The 16809-nt window shown below is 35.5% G+C and overlaps 1 protein-coding gene across 1 annotated transcript in view; it reads right to left on the bottom strand.

The window, feature by feature from the left end:
• EHBP1 (EH domain binding protein 1) overlaps positions 1 to 16809 on the bottom strand; it is a 612350-nt gene that overhangs the window by 251227 nt on the left and 344314 nt on the right. The window contains exons 5-8 of the mRNA XM_007938033.2: positions 13499 to 13680; positions 9038 to 9177; positions 1385 to 1489; positions 670 to 792 (exon numbers count right to left, since the gene is read on the bottom strand). Coding sequence (XP_007936224.1) covers positions 670 to 792; positions 1385 to 1489; positions 9038 to 9177; positions 13499 to 13680 — 550 coding nt within the window. The remainder of the gene's footprint in view (positions 1 to 669; positions 793 to 1384; positions 1490 to 9037; positions 9178 to 13498; positions 13681 to 16809) is intronic.

Below are 16809 nucleotides of genomic sequence, written 5' to 3'. Positions count from 1 at the left end.
AGAAATAAGGAAATCAATACCATTCTCAATGTTGTTGTTGTTGTTATGTGCTGTCGAGTCAGCCCCGACTCATAGCGACCCCTCGTTGGGTTTCTGAGGCAGTATCACTACGGAAGTAGGACTGCCCAATCTTCCTTCCGAGGAGTGGCTGGTGGGTTTGAACCGCCAGCCTTCTGGTTAGCAGTCAAGTGCTTTAGCCACTATGCTAGCAGAGCTCCTATTTGTAACATTAGAGCTGGACTATGAGTTTGACCAAACTAAATCAAAACTAAGCCCCAAGTAAATGTCTATAAAATGTGTTCTTTCTTTTTCTTTTTAAAAAATTCAATGGAAGCTACCAAGGATTGTTGATCAACTGCAAGTGATACTAAAGATAATAATATTACCACTATAAACAAAAATTGCTTTTAAAAATCTTGTCCTGCACAGGAAAGTTAGGGTAACTATCAGGAGGAATTGGGAGGGGAGCTGTTGAATTGTGGTAAATCATAGTGAATGTCATGAGACAAAGTGTGTGTGAACTACTGTATGGAAAGTGAATTTGCTCTGTAAATTTTCACCCCAAATCACAATTAAAAAAAAAAAAAAAGAAAAGAAACTTGTCCTGCCCTATACTTCAAAAGAACTTGACTATATGAAGACTTTAAAAATAAAGAAAAAACTTGCTACCTTCTGTGTCAGGATCTCCAAATGGATTTAATTCTGCTACATCAGGTTCACCAAACGGATTTGAATTCACAGTGGCCAAGTCCTTTTCAGCTTCATCCAAAAAGTTAAGTTTGTTGATAAGCTCTGAAAAGAAACATATGTATTATTTCACTATAGTCATGGTTAAGCATAATGATAGATCATTCATGACACATTTCAAATTGTAAAAATTCACACTAATAATACCTGCAAATAATAAGATATAGCATTTACCAATGGCAGAATGACATCCAAGTATTTTGTAGCATACCAACATTTTCAAATAAAACAAAACAAACATATACATAATACTTTGAAAATTATGTCAGATAATGAAGGTTTTGCCTGGATCTAATTTGATTTTATAATAAAAAAAAGGAGGCATAGATTTAGACAACATTCTTAACTCCCAAATAAGAACAATTCATACGAGTTTAGTATAGGCAAATATTTAAAACAATGTTTATAATATATAAACTCACAGATGAAATAAGGATTCTGATAAAAGGCTTTTTGCTAAAGATAAATTCTGTTCTGTTGTTGCCAGTTGGTATACTACAAATTACCAAAGAAAACATTCAAGGAAAGCACAAAGACAAAACTGACAGCTAAGTACAGGCAGAAGTCAAGAGGTAGCAGCAGGTCACAGTATATACAGGGGATCAGAAACAGAAAGAAAGGAGGAAAGCTCTTAGACCTTCAGAGGAACTGGCTGATTTAGCTGAAGGCATATTTGCTTGCTTTATGCAGTCATCTTGATCTTCATCTAAGCTGCTCAGAGCATTCAACTGGTTTACAATTTCTGTAAACAGAAGCCAGTCAAGACAAATGTAAGGTAAGGTCATTTAATTAAAGAGCAGTAGAAGCATGCTGTTACTCAAAAAGATAAAGAGAAGAGATGCTTGTTTAAATAACAGGATACATTTGGAGGAGGTTATTTTGATGAACTATATAACATATATCTAACTTAACATTATGCTGTACTCATATTTTTAAAAAGAGAGGATTTTACTGTTAAAATTTGTATTAGTAACATAACAACTATGTTAATGAACACAAAACAAAGGTAATAACCCAAGAAGTTGACACTGGTTTTCAGCAGCCACTTTTTGCATTTGTAAATGGAATTCTGCTTTAAAAGCATATGTTAAAAATAGAACTAAAATATCCTCTTGATATCACAGAAGAAAAAGTATCATTTGTTATATAATATTTTACCTTTAAACAAAAGGTTTTAAGAATATATCTTAAAAAAAAATCATGTAGATAATAAGCACTGATTCATGTTTTAGAATTGAAAAAATCAGCACTAAACCTAGAAAAGCAAATAGTAGCTACTGTTTTCACAGTAGCTCTTGTTTTCCGGGGAATCTGTTCTTTCAAGGAAACTTGTGAGTTTTGCTTGAGGAAATCTTATCACTTAGCCAATAAGAGACAAAAGGAAACAGATAGGGATAGATAAAGAAGAAATCTTAAAATAAAGATAGACTTCATTTTGTATAAATAGGATTCTTCTACATAAGTCATATAAAATTTGAACAAACTATCAATATGTGAAATTATCATTCACTGGATGAAAATTAGACAACATGGAAAAAATTAAGAGCCTACTTGGGTATTCTAGTAAATCCTGTTTCCAAAGTTAAAACCTGAGAATAACTTAGGCAGCAGGACAAATCAAACACATCCAGATCATTAAATGGAACAAATAAAACGATCAAAAATAACAAATACTTCCAAATTCCATGTTTAAAAATACTGTTCTTGACACTGTAAATCTAAATCTAAAAACCAAACTCACTGCCGTCGAGTCAATTCTGACTGAGAGCAGAGGAGTCCTTGGGTTTCCGAGGCGGTATTTCTATGGAAGTAGAGTGCCCAACCCTCCTTCCAATAAGTGACTAGTGGGTTTGAATGGCCAGCCTTCTGGTTAACAGTCAAATGCCTTAGCTACTACACAACCAGAGCTCCACATTCTAAATTTTATTTGAACTAGTCTTAGAATACACATTTGTAACATGGCTGTCCTCATCCATTCATTTGTTGAACAAGGATACAGGGATGAAAAAAACAGGCATGTTTATTGTCCTTGTGGAATTTACAGTCTATGAAGATGAAAATTAATATTGAAACAAACTTATTAAGGGTCTCTGGGTGGTACAAACAGCCAAGCCCTCAACTGCTAACCATAAGGTTGGAGGTTCAAGTCTACCCAGTGGCACTTTGGAAGAAAGGCCAAGCAATCTACTTAAAAAATATCAGCCATTGAAAGCCCTATGGCTCACAGTTCTGTTCTAACACACATGGGGTCACCATAAGTCAGAATAGATTTGAGAGCACCTGGTTAGAATATTAAGCTGCCAGAAATGTGTTAATTTATAGATATTTGAGCTAAATATATACATGAAAAGTTGGAAAACTTATTAATTTCCCTTGTCCAAATAAGAAAATATATTTTGCATGAATAACACTGTTAAAGTAAACAACAGAAAATAAGGAGTAAAATTAATACCACTTGAACTCTTCATCCTAAGAGCTGAATAATGAGACTTTATAGTGTTTTCTTCCATTTTACTGTGCTAATAGCTTTCAATCTCACTCTAGCTCAAACTCACCTAGCAGATCCCTCAGTAGGTAGAATTTAGTCATTCAGTCAGATCCTTTACCTTCCACTATTATTGTAAAAGGAGCTCTGGTGGTGTAGTGGGTAAGGCATTTGGCTGCTAAACAGAAGGTCAGCAGTTCAAACCCACCTCCTGCTGTGCAGAGGAAGATGAGGCAATCTACTTCCATAAAGATTTACAGCCTTGGAAACCCAATAGAGCTCACTATGAGTCAGAATCAACTCTACGGCAGTAGGAACTAAAGGAACTAACCACCGTACTTTGTAATTTTTAGGAAAATATAATGGAGTTAGAGGATCAGTGTTAAGTGATTACTAATTTTCTATTTTTTAAAATTTGGAAATGGTTTGCTTTTAACTTTGAAAATATGAAACAAAAAAAAAAAATAGCAACTCATATTTATTAAGCCATGGCTTTGCATGGATTATAAGAGTTAATCCTCATAAGAGGTACTACTATTAATATCTGCATTTTATTTGTACTATATTCCTAGACATGCAATTACTAGGTAAAAAAGTTTTAAATAATGCTCAAAGATTTGTAGTTTTCTTTATATGGTGAATGTATTTTAACTCCTTTATATTCTAGGAAGTAATCTCAATGAAGGTAGGAATCAATTATTCATTAAATGTTTTGTGTAATAAATATTTTAGAAGATGCTGGAAAAAAAAATTAGACCTGGTCCTTACCTTCAAAACATTAATATTATTTCATAGTGTTTTAGGTACAGTGGGCATTAATTGAAATGCTATCAAGATGACTATATGATTAGAACATCTACACTATAAATAAGGAGCTCTGGTAGCATAGTGCCTAAGGCACTTGACTGCTCACCAGAAGGCTGGCGGTTCAAACCCACCAGCCACTCCTCGGAAGGAAGGTTGGGCAATCCTACTTCCGTAGTGATACTGCCTCGGAAACCCAAGGAGGGGTCGCTATGAGTCGGGGCTGACTCGACGGCAAAACAACAACAACAACACTATAAATTTTCTGAATGTATAGACACATTATCCCCCTAATCATGGCTCTTGGTGATATCTAAAACCACCACTGACAGACCATTTCCTCATTAATCAATCCAGAGTCATTTCACCTCTCCATTTTCTTCCTGTCCTAGCAGTTTTCCCAGTCTACTCATGGCTTAAATCAATCCTTATTTCACTCCTAGGACTACTGCTTCTAAAACTTTTATTCTTATTGACAGAGTATGAAGCTATCTATACCAATACTCCATTCAGTATGTAAATAAAATTTAATCCAAATCATAAAAAGAAATGTTCCAAAGAGATAGCATTTATCTATTTAATAAACATTTATTAAGTACCTATAATATGCCTATTTTAGTAACAGTACTTGTGGGTTTTACATTTTAGTGGGATAGACTGACAGTAAAGCAACATATCAAACCCAAACCCCAAATTTGTTGTCTTCATGTCAGCTCTGACTCATAGTGACCCTTAAGGATAGAGTAGAACTACCCCAGTGGGTTTTCAAGGCTGTAAATCTTAATGGAAGCAGACTGCCACATCTTTCTCCCGTGGAGTAGCTGGTGGGCTTGAACTGCCAGTCTTTTAGTTAGCAGCCAAGAGCTTAACCAATGGACAACGAGGCTCCTTAAAACAATATACAGTATATGATAAATATTATAAATATTCTAATTGAGATATATTGTAGGCTATGTTAATCTGGGGAGGCATATAAACTCAGTCAAAGTCAGGAAGGCTTCTAGGACTTAACTATCTATTTGAGCCAACACAAGACATGGAAACATTATTTTTAAATGAGGAAACAGGGTATTCCATGAGAATGAAAGCGAAGCAAATGAGAACATAAAATACACAAGAAACTGCGAATTGTTTGGGGCTTAAGATGTCAGAGAATGATAAGAATCTGGCAAATGTCGTATTACAAAAGTTACTGTGCACCAAATTAAAGAGTGTGAACTTTAAGAGCCATAAGAATCCATTGAAAGATAAAGTGTATATTTTAGAAACATCATTCCAGTAGTAACATGGTGGCAGCATTTGAAAAAAAGGACAGGATGCGAAAAGAAGAGTAGTTTCGCATCACTACTCCATGATGGGAAGTACTCAATAAATACTTGTAAATTAAATAAATAAAGGAGAAAGATTTCATGGTTAATTTGACATGGAGATGGGGAAAGGAATCCAGGCTAAATGCCAGATTTGTCTTGGGTGACTGTGTGGATGGTAGTTCTAGCGTTGTAATGGGGGCTCTTTAGTTTGGGACATACCGAGCTTAGGTACCTGGGAAGCTACCCAATGGAGATATTCATTAGATGTTATATATGTGGATCTAGAGCCTAAAACACCTAATTTTGTTATGTGTAACTCTTTCAAAAACAGGACTTTTCTCTTTGTTTCAAATTTCCAACAGTCAATGGGTTTTACTTTTATAATCAGAAAAAAATCAAACTTTAAAAAAAAATTTAATTTTAAGTGGGTAGCTTAAAAGCTTAATGTACTCGTCTGACCAAAAAAATTACCCAGGCCACTATACTTATATAATACTTTATTACTCATTAAAGCCTTGTCTTCCTGAAAATTTATATATTTTGGGGACAGCCTAATAATGCCATGTAATAGAACACACACATTTTCTATACTATCATTACTCACACACACTGAGCAATAAACTCATGGTATACAACATTTAGACATCATAACAGTGTGTCAGCCTTGACTTGCTTCACACTGGTGAGAATAAGAAGGAAACTAAATTAGGGGCAAGCAATAGAAGCAAAGGGTCAAGTAATTTGAGACTCTTCTTTACTGTTAGGAAGGCAAAAGAAGATAGAAATTGACCACCAGAGATTTTCACATTGAACAACAACAAAAAAAGGGGGGAGGTGGCGTGAAGAGTAGGAGGCTTTTCTTTTTGAGAAAGTTTATAGTTGGAGTAAATTTAAAAAAAAAACAAAACCCTGTCTAGAGCTAGAACATAACTGTACATCTTGTAGCTTCCTCATTTTGCTCTCTATAGTACAACAAGTTTTAATATGGGTATATCTTATTTTAAGGGATCTCTGGTGTTATACTGGGTAAAGTACTTGGCTGCTAATCAGAAGGTTGGTGGTTCAAATGAGGCAATTTACTACTGCTAAGATTTATAACCTTGGAAATCCAATGGGGATTGCTATGAGTTGGAATCAACTCCATGGCAATGGGTTTGTTTTTTTTTTGTTGTTGTTGTTATTGTTTGTTTATATCTCATTTTAAGGTGCTCTCAGCTAGGAACATGTCAATATTCCAGCAGAAATAAAGTTCAAAAAGATTTCACTCATGTCCCTCTCCCAGTCACCTACATACAACCATATTCTAATGTTTTCCCACATTAGACTACTTTTGTCCCTTTTAGAATGTCACATAAATGGAATCATACAGTATATACTCTATTAGATATAGCTCTATCAGATGGGCTCTTAGTATCGACAGAATTCTCCTGGATTCTTGGGGGACAAGGATGGGTTAGAGAAAATGTTTGTTGCCATTAGTATAAACAAAGCAGCATTAGCATTTTAGAGGGACCCAGAAAATAGGCTGAATTTATAGTCTGTATCTTCTGCCACTTCTATTCTCTGAGTCACCACATCTGAGTTCTAAATACTAGGAAGAGAGATTCTTGCTGTCTTCAGTCACTCAACCTAGGATCTCAAATTTTTTTTTAAGAAAGAGGTAGCTATGGTACCTTATAAACCTTTTAGGTCAAGGGATAAGAACTGCTCTATCCATCTGTTTCTCCCCATGTCCCAACCTTAATACCTTGACAACAGATGGCAGTTTTCCACCAATTCTCATCCTTTACACAGACCTCCAAAATGGGTAACTATTTTACTTGACTGAGTCCAGAGCAATCCTATGATTTTCTTTCTGAGTCTTATATAAACTGGAGCCTCTTAAGTACTAGAGGGCAGATGCCCAGTTGAAAAATAAAAGTGAATTAATGGATGTATTTTCTGACCAGAGTCCAAGTTTACACAGATGAACCTTCTAATCAAAGGTGGGAGACCTGCTTATCCCCGTTCTTGATTCCAGCTAGCAGGACATTTAAGCTCAGAGGGTTGAGTCATACCATCATCAACTTTACCTCCTCAAATCTGAAATGGTATCTCCTCTTCTAGTACCATCTGTGATGTTCTATTTTGTCCTCTGAAGTTACCCAATATATCTATCACCCTCTCTTCCTCCTCCTGAATTAACTTTACCTACTTTATGGGGAATTAACTATGTAACTTTGGGAAAAGAATTAACAAATACTAGGCAGCACTGCTGATGATAATGACATGACTCCTGATTGATAAACTATATCTGGATAGAAGGACTGTGAACAGATTATAAACTTAATAAATGTTACAGCTTCGAGCTTCTCTGAATGTGGAAACCCTTGTAACTAGACATGTTACAAGTGTTATTATATAGGTCTTATGAGGGATGGAGATTCTAAGTCAAGGTAAATCCTATGCCTAACTATGTGGATCTTGTCTCTTGGTGCCCTGTGCCATTTGGAAGAAGGGGCCAGAAAATAGCCTCTGGGCTGCTGTGAGGACTCCTGTGAAAGAGGAATGCCTTGCTGGCAGGCTGTGTTTCCTGTCCAATATCATTCTAAGTGAATCTACTGCTAAGTGTGTCTTATTCAGGTCATGTGAGTTGAAATGTCTAGTTGAGCCTAAGTATATCCCATCCTACTCTTTACACCAATCATAAGAGTATCAGGGGGCTTTTGGGTATCGTAACATCTGAGTTTCTACAGTAATGCTTGCTGTAAACTGTCTTACTTGAGCCTGATTTTCTAAGCTGTATACAATAGGACCTTGTCATTTATGCAGGACTCTTTTCTCTTCTTAAAGGTGTGCATTCAGAAATTCAACTCAAATCTCTAAGACTGTCATATCAACAAATACTGCTTCAAATGTGAAGTTGCCACACAGATGGAAGCACTGATTGTTTTCAAGATATGTATCTAATAATGGATGCAGTAAACTTTCTATTAAAAGGCTTTTGCTCTTCCTAGTCTCAGTCTTATCATTTTTGCTACATTTCAGTTGTTTTTCCAACTGTAATTAATTTTTTTTCTGTCCACTTACTGGTGCTGCACATCTATAGAAATTATCTCGTTTTTAAATATGAAGCATCAATAAAGAGTCTCTGCTTGAGAGCCATTCCCAAAGTATGTTTCCAGTTAGCAGGGGGTTTAACTCAGAGTGGGAGTAGGATAAATTCAAACACAGACACCATGGAAGGAGTTTCTTTCACCTTCTAGCAAAGATTCTAGCAATAGAAGATATATTTTGTCAATTACTGCTGATTTAAACAACTTTCCAGAAGAAATTACTGACTAAACGAAAAATCTCAAAGTGTTTTCATTGTCTAAAACACTCTAAGAGATACACAAAATAACTGAATCAAACAGTACACTCCTAGAAGAACTTAGCTTACTTAGAGGAAATAATATACCTAAATAATTTTCTGTTGTTGATATAATACAATTGCATTTCATGCATTTACATTACAATATTAACATACTATTAATAATGGCAAACTTTAAAATAACAATCCTTCCTCCATAAAAAAAAAAAAAAATCAAAACAACAACAAAAAACCAATACTCTTGTTAGCAGCATTATTTTTTTCCCCCCAGGAAAAAGAGTAAGTTTTTCAACATTGCAAAAAATTAAAACTTTTACCTTATATGCTAACAAAACGAACCTGTAATTTTTGCTGCCTTTTCCTCTTGGTTCACTCGGTTTTCATCATCTTCTTCATTATCTTCTTCAAAGTCATCTAAATTGCCAATGTCAGCCTGCTTCATACTCATCAAACTAGCCAAACTTTGCATGTCTTCGTCCCTACATCAGTGATTCAGAATGTAATATACAGTTCAATAAATGACACTGCTTGACAAATTATTGTTTTTAAGAACATAATATATTCCTTCTTTCTATAAGATACAATGTTAATAAATCCTTTCAAATAGTTGTACAAGGATACTGAAAAATCTAAATACTCCTATTCATTAATTTTTAAATGGCATGTATAATTAGTAAAAAGAAAACAGGTTCAAAACTAACTGGTTAGGAGTTAGTTTAATTTTGTGCTGCAAATCTAAGGAAGACAAAATTTTTCTTCATGAGATTCAAGTATGGTTTCCTAATCGTGAAACCTGGAAACAAAAACTTGTTTCATGAAACAGTGAAGATGTTTGCAAATCAGATGAGAGTTAGACTTTAAATACATAAATGTTCTAAAATAAGTAAAACAGAAATATTTAATCTGAAGCCCAAGAAGCCTTTTTTGGCCTTGTGGGTAGGAAGGAATGGAGGTGGTAAACTTCTTGAAAATTATATTTAAATTTTGTTTAAACGTGCTCTTTTTCCCAAAGGTGTCGTATCTTCCCCATAATTAAGGAATTACAGTAATAGAAAAAAACAACTTAAAAATAAAATCTAACCTTTTAAAGAATTAAAATATGAGAAACAATCAGGGCTGACTATAAATTAAATGCCATATATTTGATTACCAAAAAAACCAAAACCAAACTCACTGTAGTCGAGTTGGATCCGACTCACAGTCACCCCTCCCTCCTTGGGTTTCTAAGGCGGTATCTCCACAGAAATAGACTGTCCAATCATCCTTCTGAGGAGTGGCTGGTGGGTTTGAACCACCAGCCTTCTGGTTAGCAGTCAAATCCTTAGGTACTATGCCACCAGAGCACCCATATATTTGGTAAACCTTAAACTTTTTGTTATTTTGAAGTATTTTAAATATAAATTTATAAAGTTTACATTAAATATTCTAAAAGTAAAATTATTTACATTTTCTTGATCTAATATTTTGATTTTAAAATTCAAATACAGTGAATGAAACATATTTCTAACATGTTCTTTCCATACAAAATTTCAGTTTTATATACTTCTTCAAAATTCAGAAAGCCCCAAATAAAAGTTTATCTTCCGAAGTAATTGTTGTTAATATGCATCTATCTTCTAAATATAATATGAATTTTCAGAGGAAACTGGCTTTTGAAATTCTTCCCATTTTATCTCATACAAGCGATATCAAACCAAAGCCAAACTCACAGGAAATGAGTTGATTCTGATTCATAGCAACTTGCATTGGGTTTCCACGGCTGTAAGTCTTTACAAAAGCAGACTGCTCATCTTTCTTCTGTAGAGCAGCTAGATGGGTTCAAACCACCTGATCTTTTGGTGAGCAGCCAAATGCCTTAACCACTACACCACGAGAGCTCCTTCATATAAACTACAGAGTTACAAAATCATTTCCTCTTTTTTAAAATAAATTTAATGACACAAAGTCTGAATGAACAACAAAAAAATAAGTTGTATTACTTTATATGAATAGCTTAGAACTTGCTCACCTAGCAATGGGGGATAATTTCAAGAATATAATATCATTCTTAAAATATTAATTTGCTAATCTTACCTTTCATCTTCTCTTATTTCAACCCTGAAAATTTTTATTTGGGAAAGGTAAAGAGGGAGGAAAGAAGAGGTAGAGCTCAGGGGTGTTCTAAGAGAAGTCTCCATTCAAACTGAGACTTGTGGTTTAACTGAATTTCCTCTCACCTAGATTCCTATGAATGGTGCTGATGCACTTACTTCTTCTGCCCAGTGGAAAGGAATCCACCCTCAAAGGAACTTCTCTGAATTTGTTTTCTCTCTTCTTTCTCTGCTTCCTTTCTTTTGATTTTGGCTTGAACTTCAGGGTATTTATTTTCAATTTGTCAGTAAAATTTAAGGTCCTGAGATAAAAGACTAATTGCTACCATTCTGCACTGTCTCTCTACCACACTCACTTAAAAGCCAACTTTCCAGAAAGGAGCTTACTGTTATCTACCAAGTCATTTGTTGCCATGTAGATAAGTGCCAAACATCTCATTTTGACTGACGCACAGAGTTCAGTGTAATCAGTCAAGTGAGATGGCCAATTATAGTAACCATATTCTACTAGGTCAAATACATTTAGAACTGTGATTGAGATTGGATTTAAATGCCTTCCTCCCCTCACCTTTTAAGCATAAAATTTCTATTTTCTGCTCCCCGATCTTCCACTCCAAGTATGTACTAACTCTTTCACCATACCCACAATTTGACTTGATTGTATGCTATAACCATGGTTAATGTTGTGTGTGTCTGTTTCCACTATAGGTATTGTCCATTTTACTTTATCTAGTTAGAATTTTACTTTTTTCAAGACTAGAAGTAGTTCTAGGGATTAAAGGTCCGTGGGTGGTGCAAGTAGTTCTGGTGGTGCAGTGATTAAGGCATTTGGCTGCTAACCAGAAGGTTGGTGGTTCAATCCCACCAGCTGCTCCACAGGGGAGGATGAGGCAAGCTACTTCCATAAAGATGTATAGCCTTGAAAACCCAATGGGGGTTGCTCTAAGTTGGAATCAACTCGATGACAGTAGGTTTGGTTTTTGGTTTGGGTGGTGCAAATGGTTTGCACTTGATTACTAATCCAAAGATTAGTAGTTCAAACCCATCCAGTGGCACCAAAGAAAAAAGGCCTGATTATCTGTCCATAAAGATTGTGTTTTTGTGTGATGTGTGCTCAACTCCAACTCATAGTGACCATATGTAAGAGGGTAAAACTGCCCCATACAGTTTCCTAGGCTATAATCTTTACAGGAGTAGGTCTCCATGTCTTTTCTACTGTGAAACCGCTGTGTGGGTTCAAACTGCTTTCCTTTCAGTTAGCAGCCAAGGACTTAATCATTAAGCCACCAGGGCTCCTTGCATAAAGATTACAGCCAAGGGGGGCAGGGGAAGAAACACACAACCCTATGGAGCAGCTCTACTCTATAACACATAGAGTTGCCATGACTTGTAATCATCTCCAGGTCAGCAAGTTTGGTTTTTGTGTATGTGTTTTTTTAATGCTTGCACAATGCTTAAGAAGTAAATTTTTGAAAAGGATAATGCTTACAGTAAACTGCTTTTCTAACTGTACCTTCTTATACAATTTTTAGAAGACTGAAACAAATAAGAATTGGTAAGTTTCTTTAGTTCTTTCATCTCTCTTAACCTAAAATTTTCATTTTAGTTTCCTCTCATGTCTCAGCTACATCAAACAAGCTCTACATATTGAACTGTCTGTACTTCAAAGTATACACTATTTACATTGAAGACAATGAAATACACCCACTCCTCACTTATCGACATGATTAGGTGCCAAAGACCAAGTCATTATGTGAAAATCAGCATTTTGCAAAACTTCAGCAACCAAATGTCCCTCAGGCTCCAGGAGTCAATTTGGAGGTGGCCTTGTGGGGCTGTTTTTTTTCCCTGCAGCCACCAACCTCAGCTAGCTCTCATCTCCACACTCTGACTTATGTACTTCAGGAGAGTAGGTTGGTTTGTGCCATTTCAAGTCACAGGAGAGCTGATTGGGTGTCAAGATTTGCAGCCAAGAGGGGACCTGTCCTACCCTGACCCACACGGAGTTCTTGTCCTCCACAGAAACACCCATTCACCTGGGACCACCACCTGTTTGCCACAGTGCCCCCAAGCATGCAAACACATATCTCAAGGTCTGCACCCCTCAACTGCCTCTACTGCCTTCCACTGCCTGAAGCTGCAGCTCCACCACTAGCCTGCAGGCCTGGCTAGGATTTGACTAGGTCGTGTAGCACATCTGCAGGTTAATGGCCTGAGGTTCTTGGCAACTGGCCTTTATTTTCTCTCTTTTAATTTTATTCATATCCAAGGCTGGGGAGGGGAATGGAAATGGAAGGATCAAGGACTTGGGCCTCAGGAGGGAGGCACCCTCTCACTCAAAACATGAGTCCTTACCTGGCTTTACAGTAATTTAAGTAGATTTTTTATTATTGTCATAAATCACATAATGAGACCGTTGATAAATGAGGAATAGGTATATAAAACAAACACTTATGCTATCCTGTAGCATACAATTTAAACTTTGAAACCAGTTGTAATCATATTTATATTACTGTTCACTCTCTGGAGTCAAAAGAGACTATCTACAACAAGAAGCTCATTCAATTCAGGCTCTGAAACAAAGAAAGGCAAGAATGATTGGTATGCTGTAGGATGTTCTCAACTGCTGTCAGTCTACTGAGTCAAAAGCTATTTACTTACAGTTTTTAATACATAATTGTAAGCAGCCTATTTGACAAAAAAAACTTACGTGGCTTTTCCTTCCCGAAGGAATATGCAAGATAATGAAAATTGTAGAGTGGCAGATACAACTTTTTTAGACAATGGCTTGAATTTTAACTTGACATCAGTCTGAGTTGGCATCGGACTTGCATACTGTTTCATGTTGATGCTGCTAGTAGCAAGAGCTTTCCTTCGACCAGAAGGGGATTCCTGCAAGATAAATCAGTAATCACATAATTGGAGTTATTTGCTTTTTAACCAAGTATTTTAAAATATTATTTTAATTCAATCAAATAAAAATTGAGACCTGCCTACTCCAGTGACTTCTTATGACACAATAATTAAACAAAATCGTGACAAAAAGGTTATCTCATAGCATATATATACATAAGTAAGGCAGGTATGAAATTGGAGAGACCTGGCTCAGGCAGAAACAAGGAAAGAATAGACCAATCCTAAACACACCAAGAAGGAGCTCTGGTGGTGTAGTGCCTAAGGCATTTGACTGCTAAGCAGAAGGTTGGCCGTTCAAACCTATCATCCACTCTGCGGAAGGAAGACTGGGCAATCTATTTCCCATAAAGATTTACTGCCTCACCTCGGAAACCCAACAGGGGTCACTATGAGTTGTAATCAACTCGATGGCAGTGAATTTGGTGGGGTTTTTTTTTTTTGGAAACACATCAAGAGAGGAAAAGCAAGGAATAGAAACAAAGACAGATCATCTCCAGGCCTACTGTGAAAAGAGGCTGTAGGACAAGACTAGGCATCAACAAGTACTCAACAATTATTTTCTTTGCTTTGATTATATTTAATGTAAGCTAATGCTATTTTTCTTTCCTGAACACCTACAATTTTTTTATAGAACTCCCAACTTAGGTGGTATTCACCCTCCTTCTTGCCTGCAGTATCTGACTTCTACCTATTCTAAACTTTGGCCTTATTTCTCTACTTCCCAGAGCCTTTAATGATCACCCTGGTCTTTCTCTCTTCCCTAAGATCACATATATCAAGGAAGATAAACAGTTGGTTTCTCTGATCCTATGCTATGGCAAACATTGTTAAATCACCCCAGTAAATCTCAAAATTCTACTCTATACAGCTATTGCCAATATATTAGAACTGAAACACAAAACGAAACCTGTTTGCTCTCAGAAGTATTTAATTCTATTAATATGTTACCTTGTTTTATAATTATCCTTTACAGAATGATCACTAGGATAAAAATGAAAACAGGGCAGCAAAACATGATTGGGCATTAACTTTGTATAAGGCACTATGCAAATTCTAGAGAGAGATGATGATAAAGAAGACATAACTCCTGATTAGGTGGCAAGAGGAAAACTTCACATGTAGGACTTTGTAAATAATGTCGAAGGTCATATACAATCATTAATGTGACCCAGAGGTTATATACCATCATTCTTTACCAATCTAGGAGTTGAGACCTAGATTTAAGGCCTAATTTCCAAACTGCATGAGCAACTCAGTAAAGCTGAACCTTGGTAACCTCCCCTATAAAACAGTTTGAACAGATATCCTTTCAAACTCTATAATTATTTTCTATAAAATTATTCAATTTTCCTACCAAGGCAGGAAAAACTATCATTAATTATTTTGGATTATTATTCATCTTTATTTTTCCTATGATTGAAAAACCTGTCTAAAATAACAATATATTAATTTAATCAAAACATTAAAGAAGTCTTCCAAAAAACTGACATTTCTGTACAACAGAACAAATCAAAATGTAACGTAGCATCCCTAAAGAATACCTTGTTTTAAAATGTGCCCTTATCTGTCAGATTATGCACAGTAATATTATACAGAACTATTAATGCATGTAGATACCTTATGAATGAATTTCAAACATGCATCAAGCACTTGAGAAGGATTAAAGCCCTCTCAGAAGAAATACTTAAGAATATGCAAATACCCTCAACTGAATCAAGTTGAACAGATGTGACTATCCCAAACAATAAAGTGTTCTTTCACTGGTCGCGACTGTCAATCAAAGAATAAGATTAAGGTCTAAGGTTCTGACAATGTGCAAAATGAAAAGTATGATCAGGGAGTATCAATTTATTACACTGATATGAACAATAATCTCTTATTGTACCTTTAGAACAGCTAACAACTTCTACATAGAATATAGGATTTAAAGCCTGTTTTGAGAGATGACATATAAACTGCCACTTATTATTTTCAGTTTTTGTTAAACAAATCTGTTTTACAAAGCATGACATTGATCCTTTAATGGTAATTATTTCATTTTATAACCAAATAAACCATAAAAATGAAAATAACTTGGAAATGAACATCATTGTTTAGAAACTCAGGTGAAGGATGAATCCTGAAAAATACACAGTTTTGATGGTTAGTATTTTGTCAAATTCATTTTTTAATAACTATTATGTAGAAAAGTTTTTTTGCTCAATTCAATTTTATGGCAAAACATGTTGTATTTGGTAAATCACTGTCTCTGAAACAACAGGAAATAAAAATCACTGAACTCTCAACACAATTAGCTATACCATTTAATCAAGCAGTTACTTGCTCAGCAACAATGAAAACTGTCCTTTATGAGGTCTGGGCAGGTTGAGAAAACTAGAGCCTTTTGAGACTCTAACATCAATGACTAATATTAAACAGGGTACCTTACTAGAGTCTGTGTTTTGTATGTGTGTGTGTGGTGCAGATGTGCATGGTAGAAAAATGGACTTTAATATAACAGAATTTGAAAAGTTCATTGATAAGGTTTCAGATTTTACATTATCATTAACCTTCAAGAAACTAATTGCCAACAATCACACTGAATGTAAATGGATTAAGTGTTCCAATCAAGAGACAGAGAGTTGCAGACTGGATAAGAAAATAAGATCCATCAATATGCAAGAGACACACCTTAGACACAAAGGCAAAAACAGACTGGAAGAAAATACACCAAACAAATGGTAATCAAAGACTTTAAGACAAAAACGACCGTAAGAGACAAAAAAGGACATTATATAATGATTAAAGGATCAACTGAGCAAGAGGATATAACCATACTCAATATTTATGTATCCAATGAAAGAGCCCCAAAATACATAAATCAAACTTTAACATAATTGAAAAGAGAGACAACTTTACAATAATGGAAAACCAAACCCGTAGGGTTAATTCTGACTCACAGAAATCCCCACTGGGTTTCCAAGGCTGCAAATCCTTATGCAAGCAGATTCCTCATCTTCCTCCCATGGAGTAGCTGGTGGGTTTGAACCACTGACCTTCTGGTTAGCAGTCCAATGTCTTACCCTCTACACCATCAGAGCTCCTTCCAATAATACTACCAAAAAA

The sequence above is a fragment of the Orycteropus afer genome, unplaced genomic scaffold (assembly GCF_000298275.1).
Source record: "Orycteropus afer afer isolate SDZICR_OR568_19922 unplaced genomic scaffold, OryAfe1.0 scaffold00046, whole genome shotgun sequence".
Lineage (NCBI taxonomy): Eukaryota > Metazoa > Chordata > Mammalia > Tubulidentata > Orycteropodidae > Orycteropus > Orycteropus afer.
The sequence above is the reverse complement of the archived record's forward strand: the minus strand, read 5'-3'. Positions and strand labels throughout refer to the sequence as shown.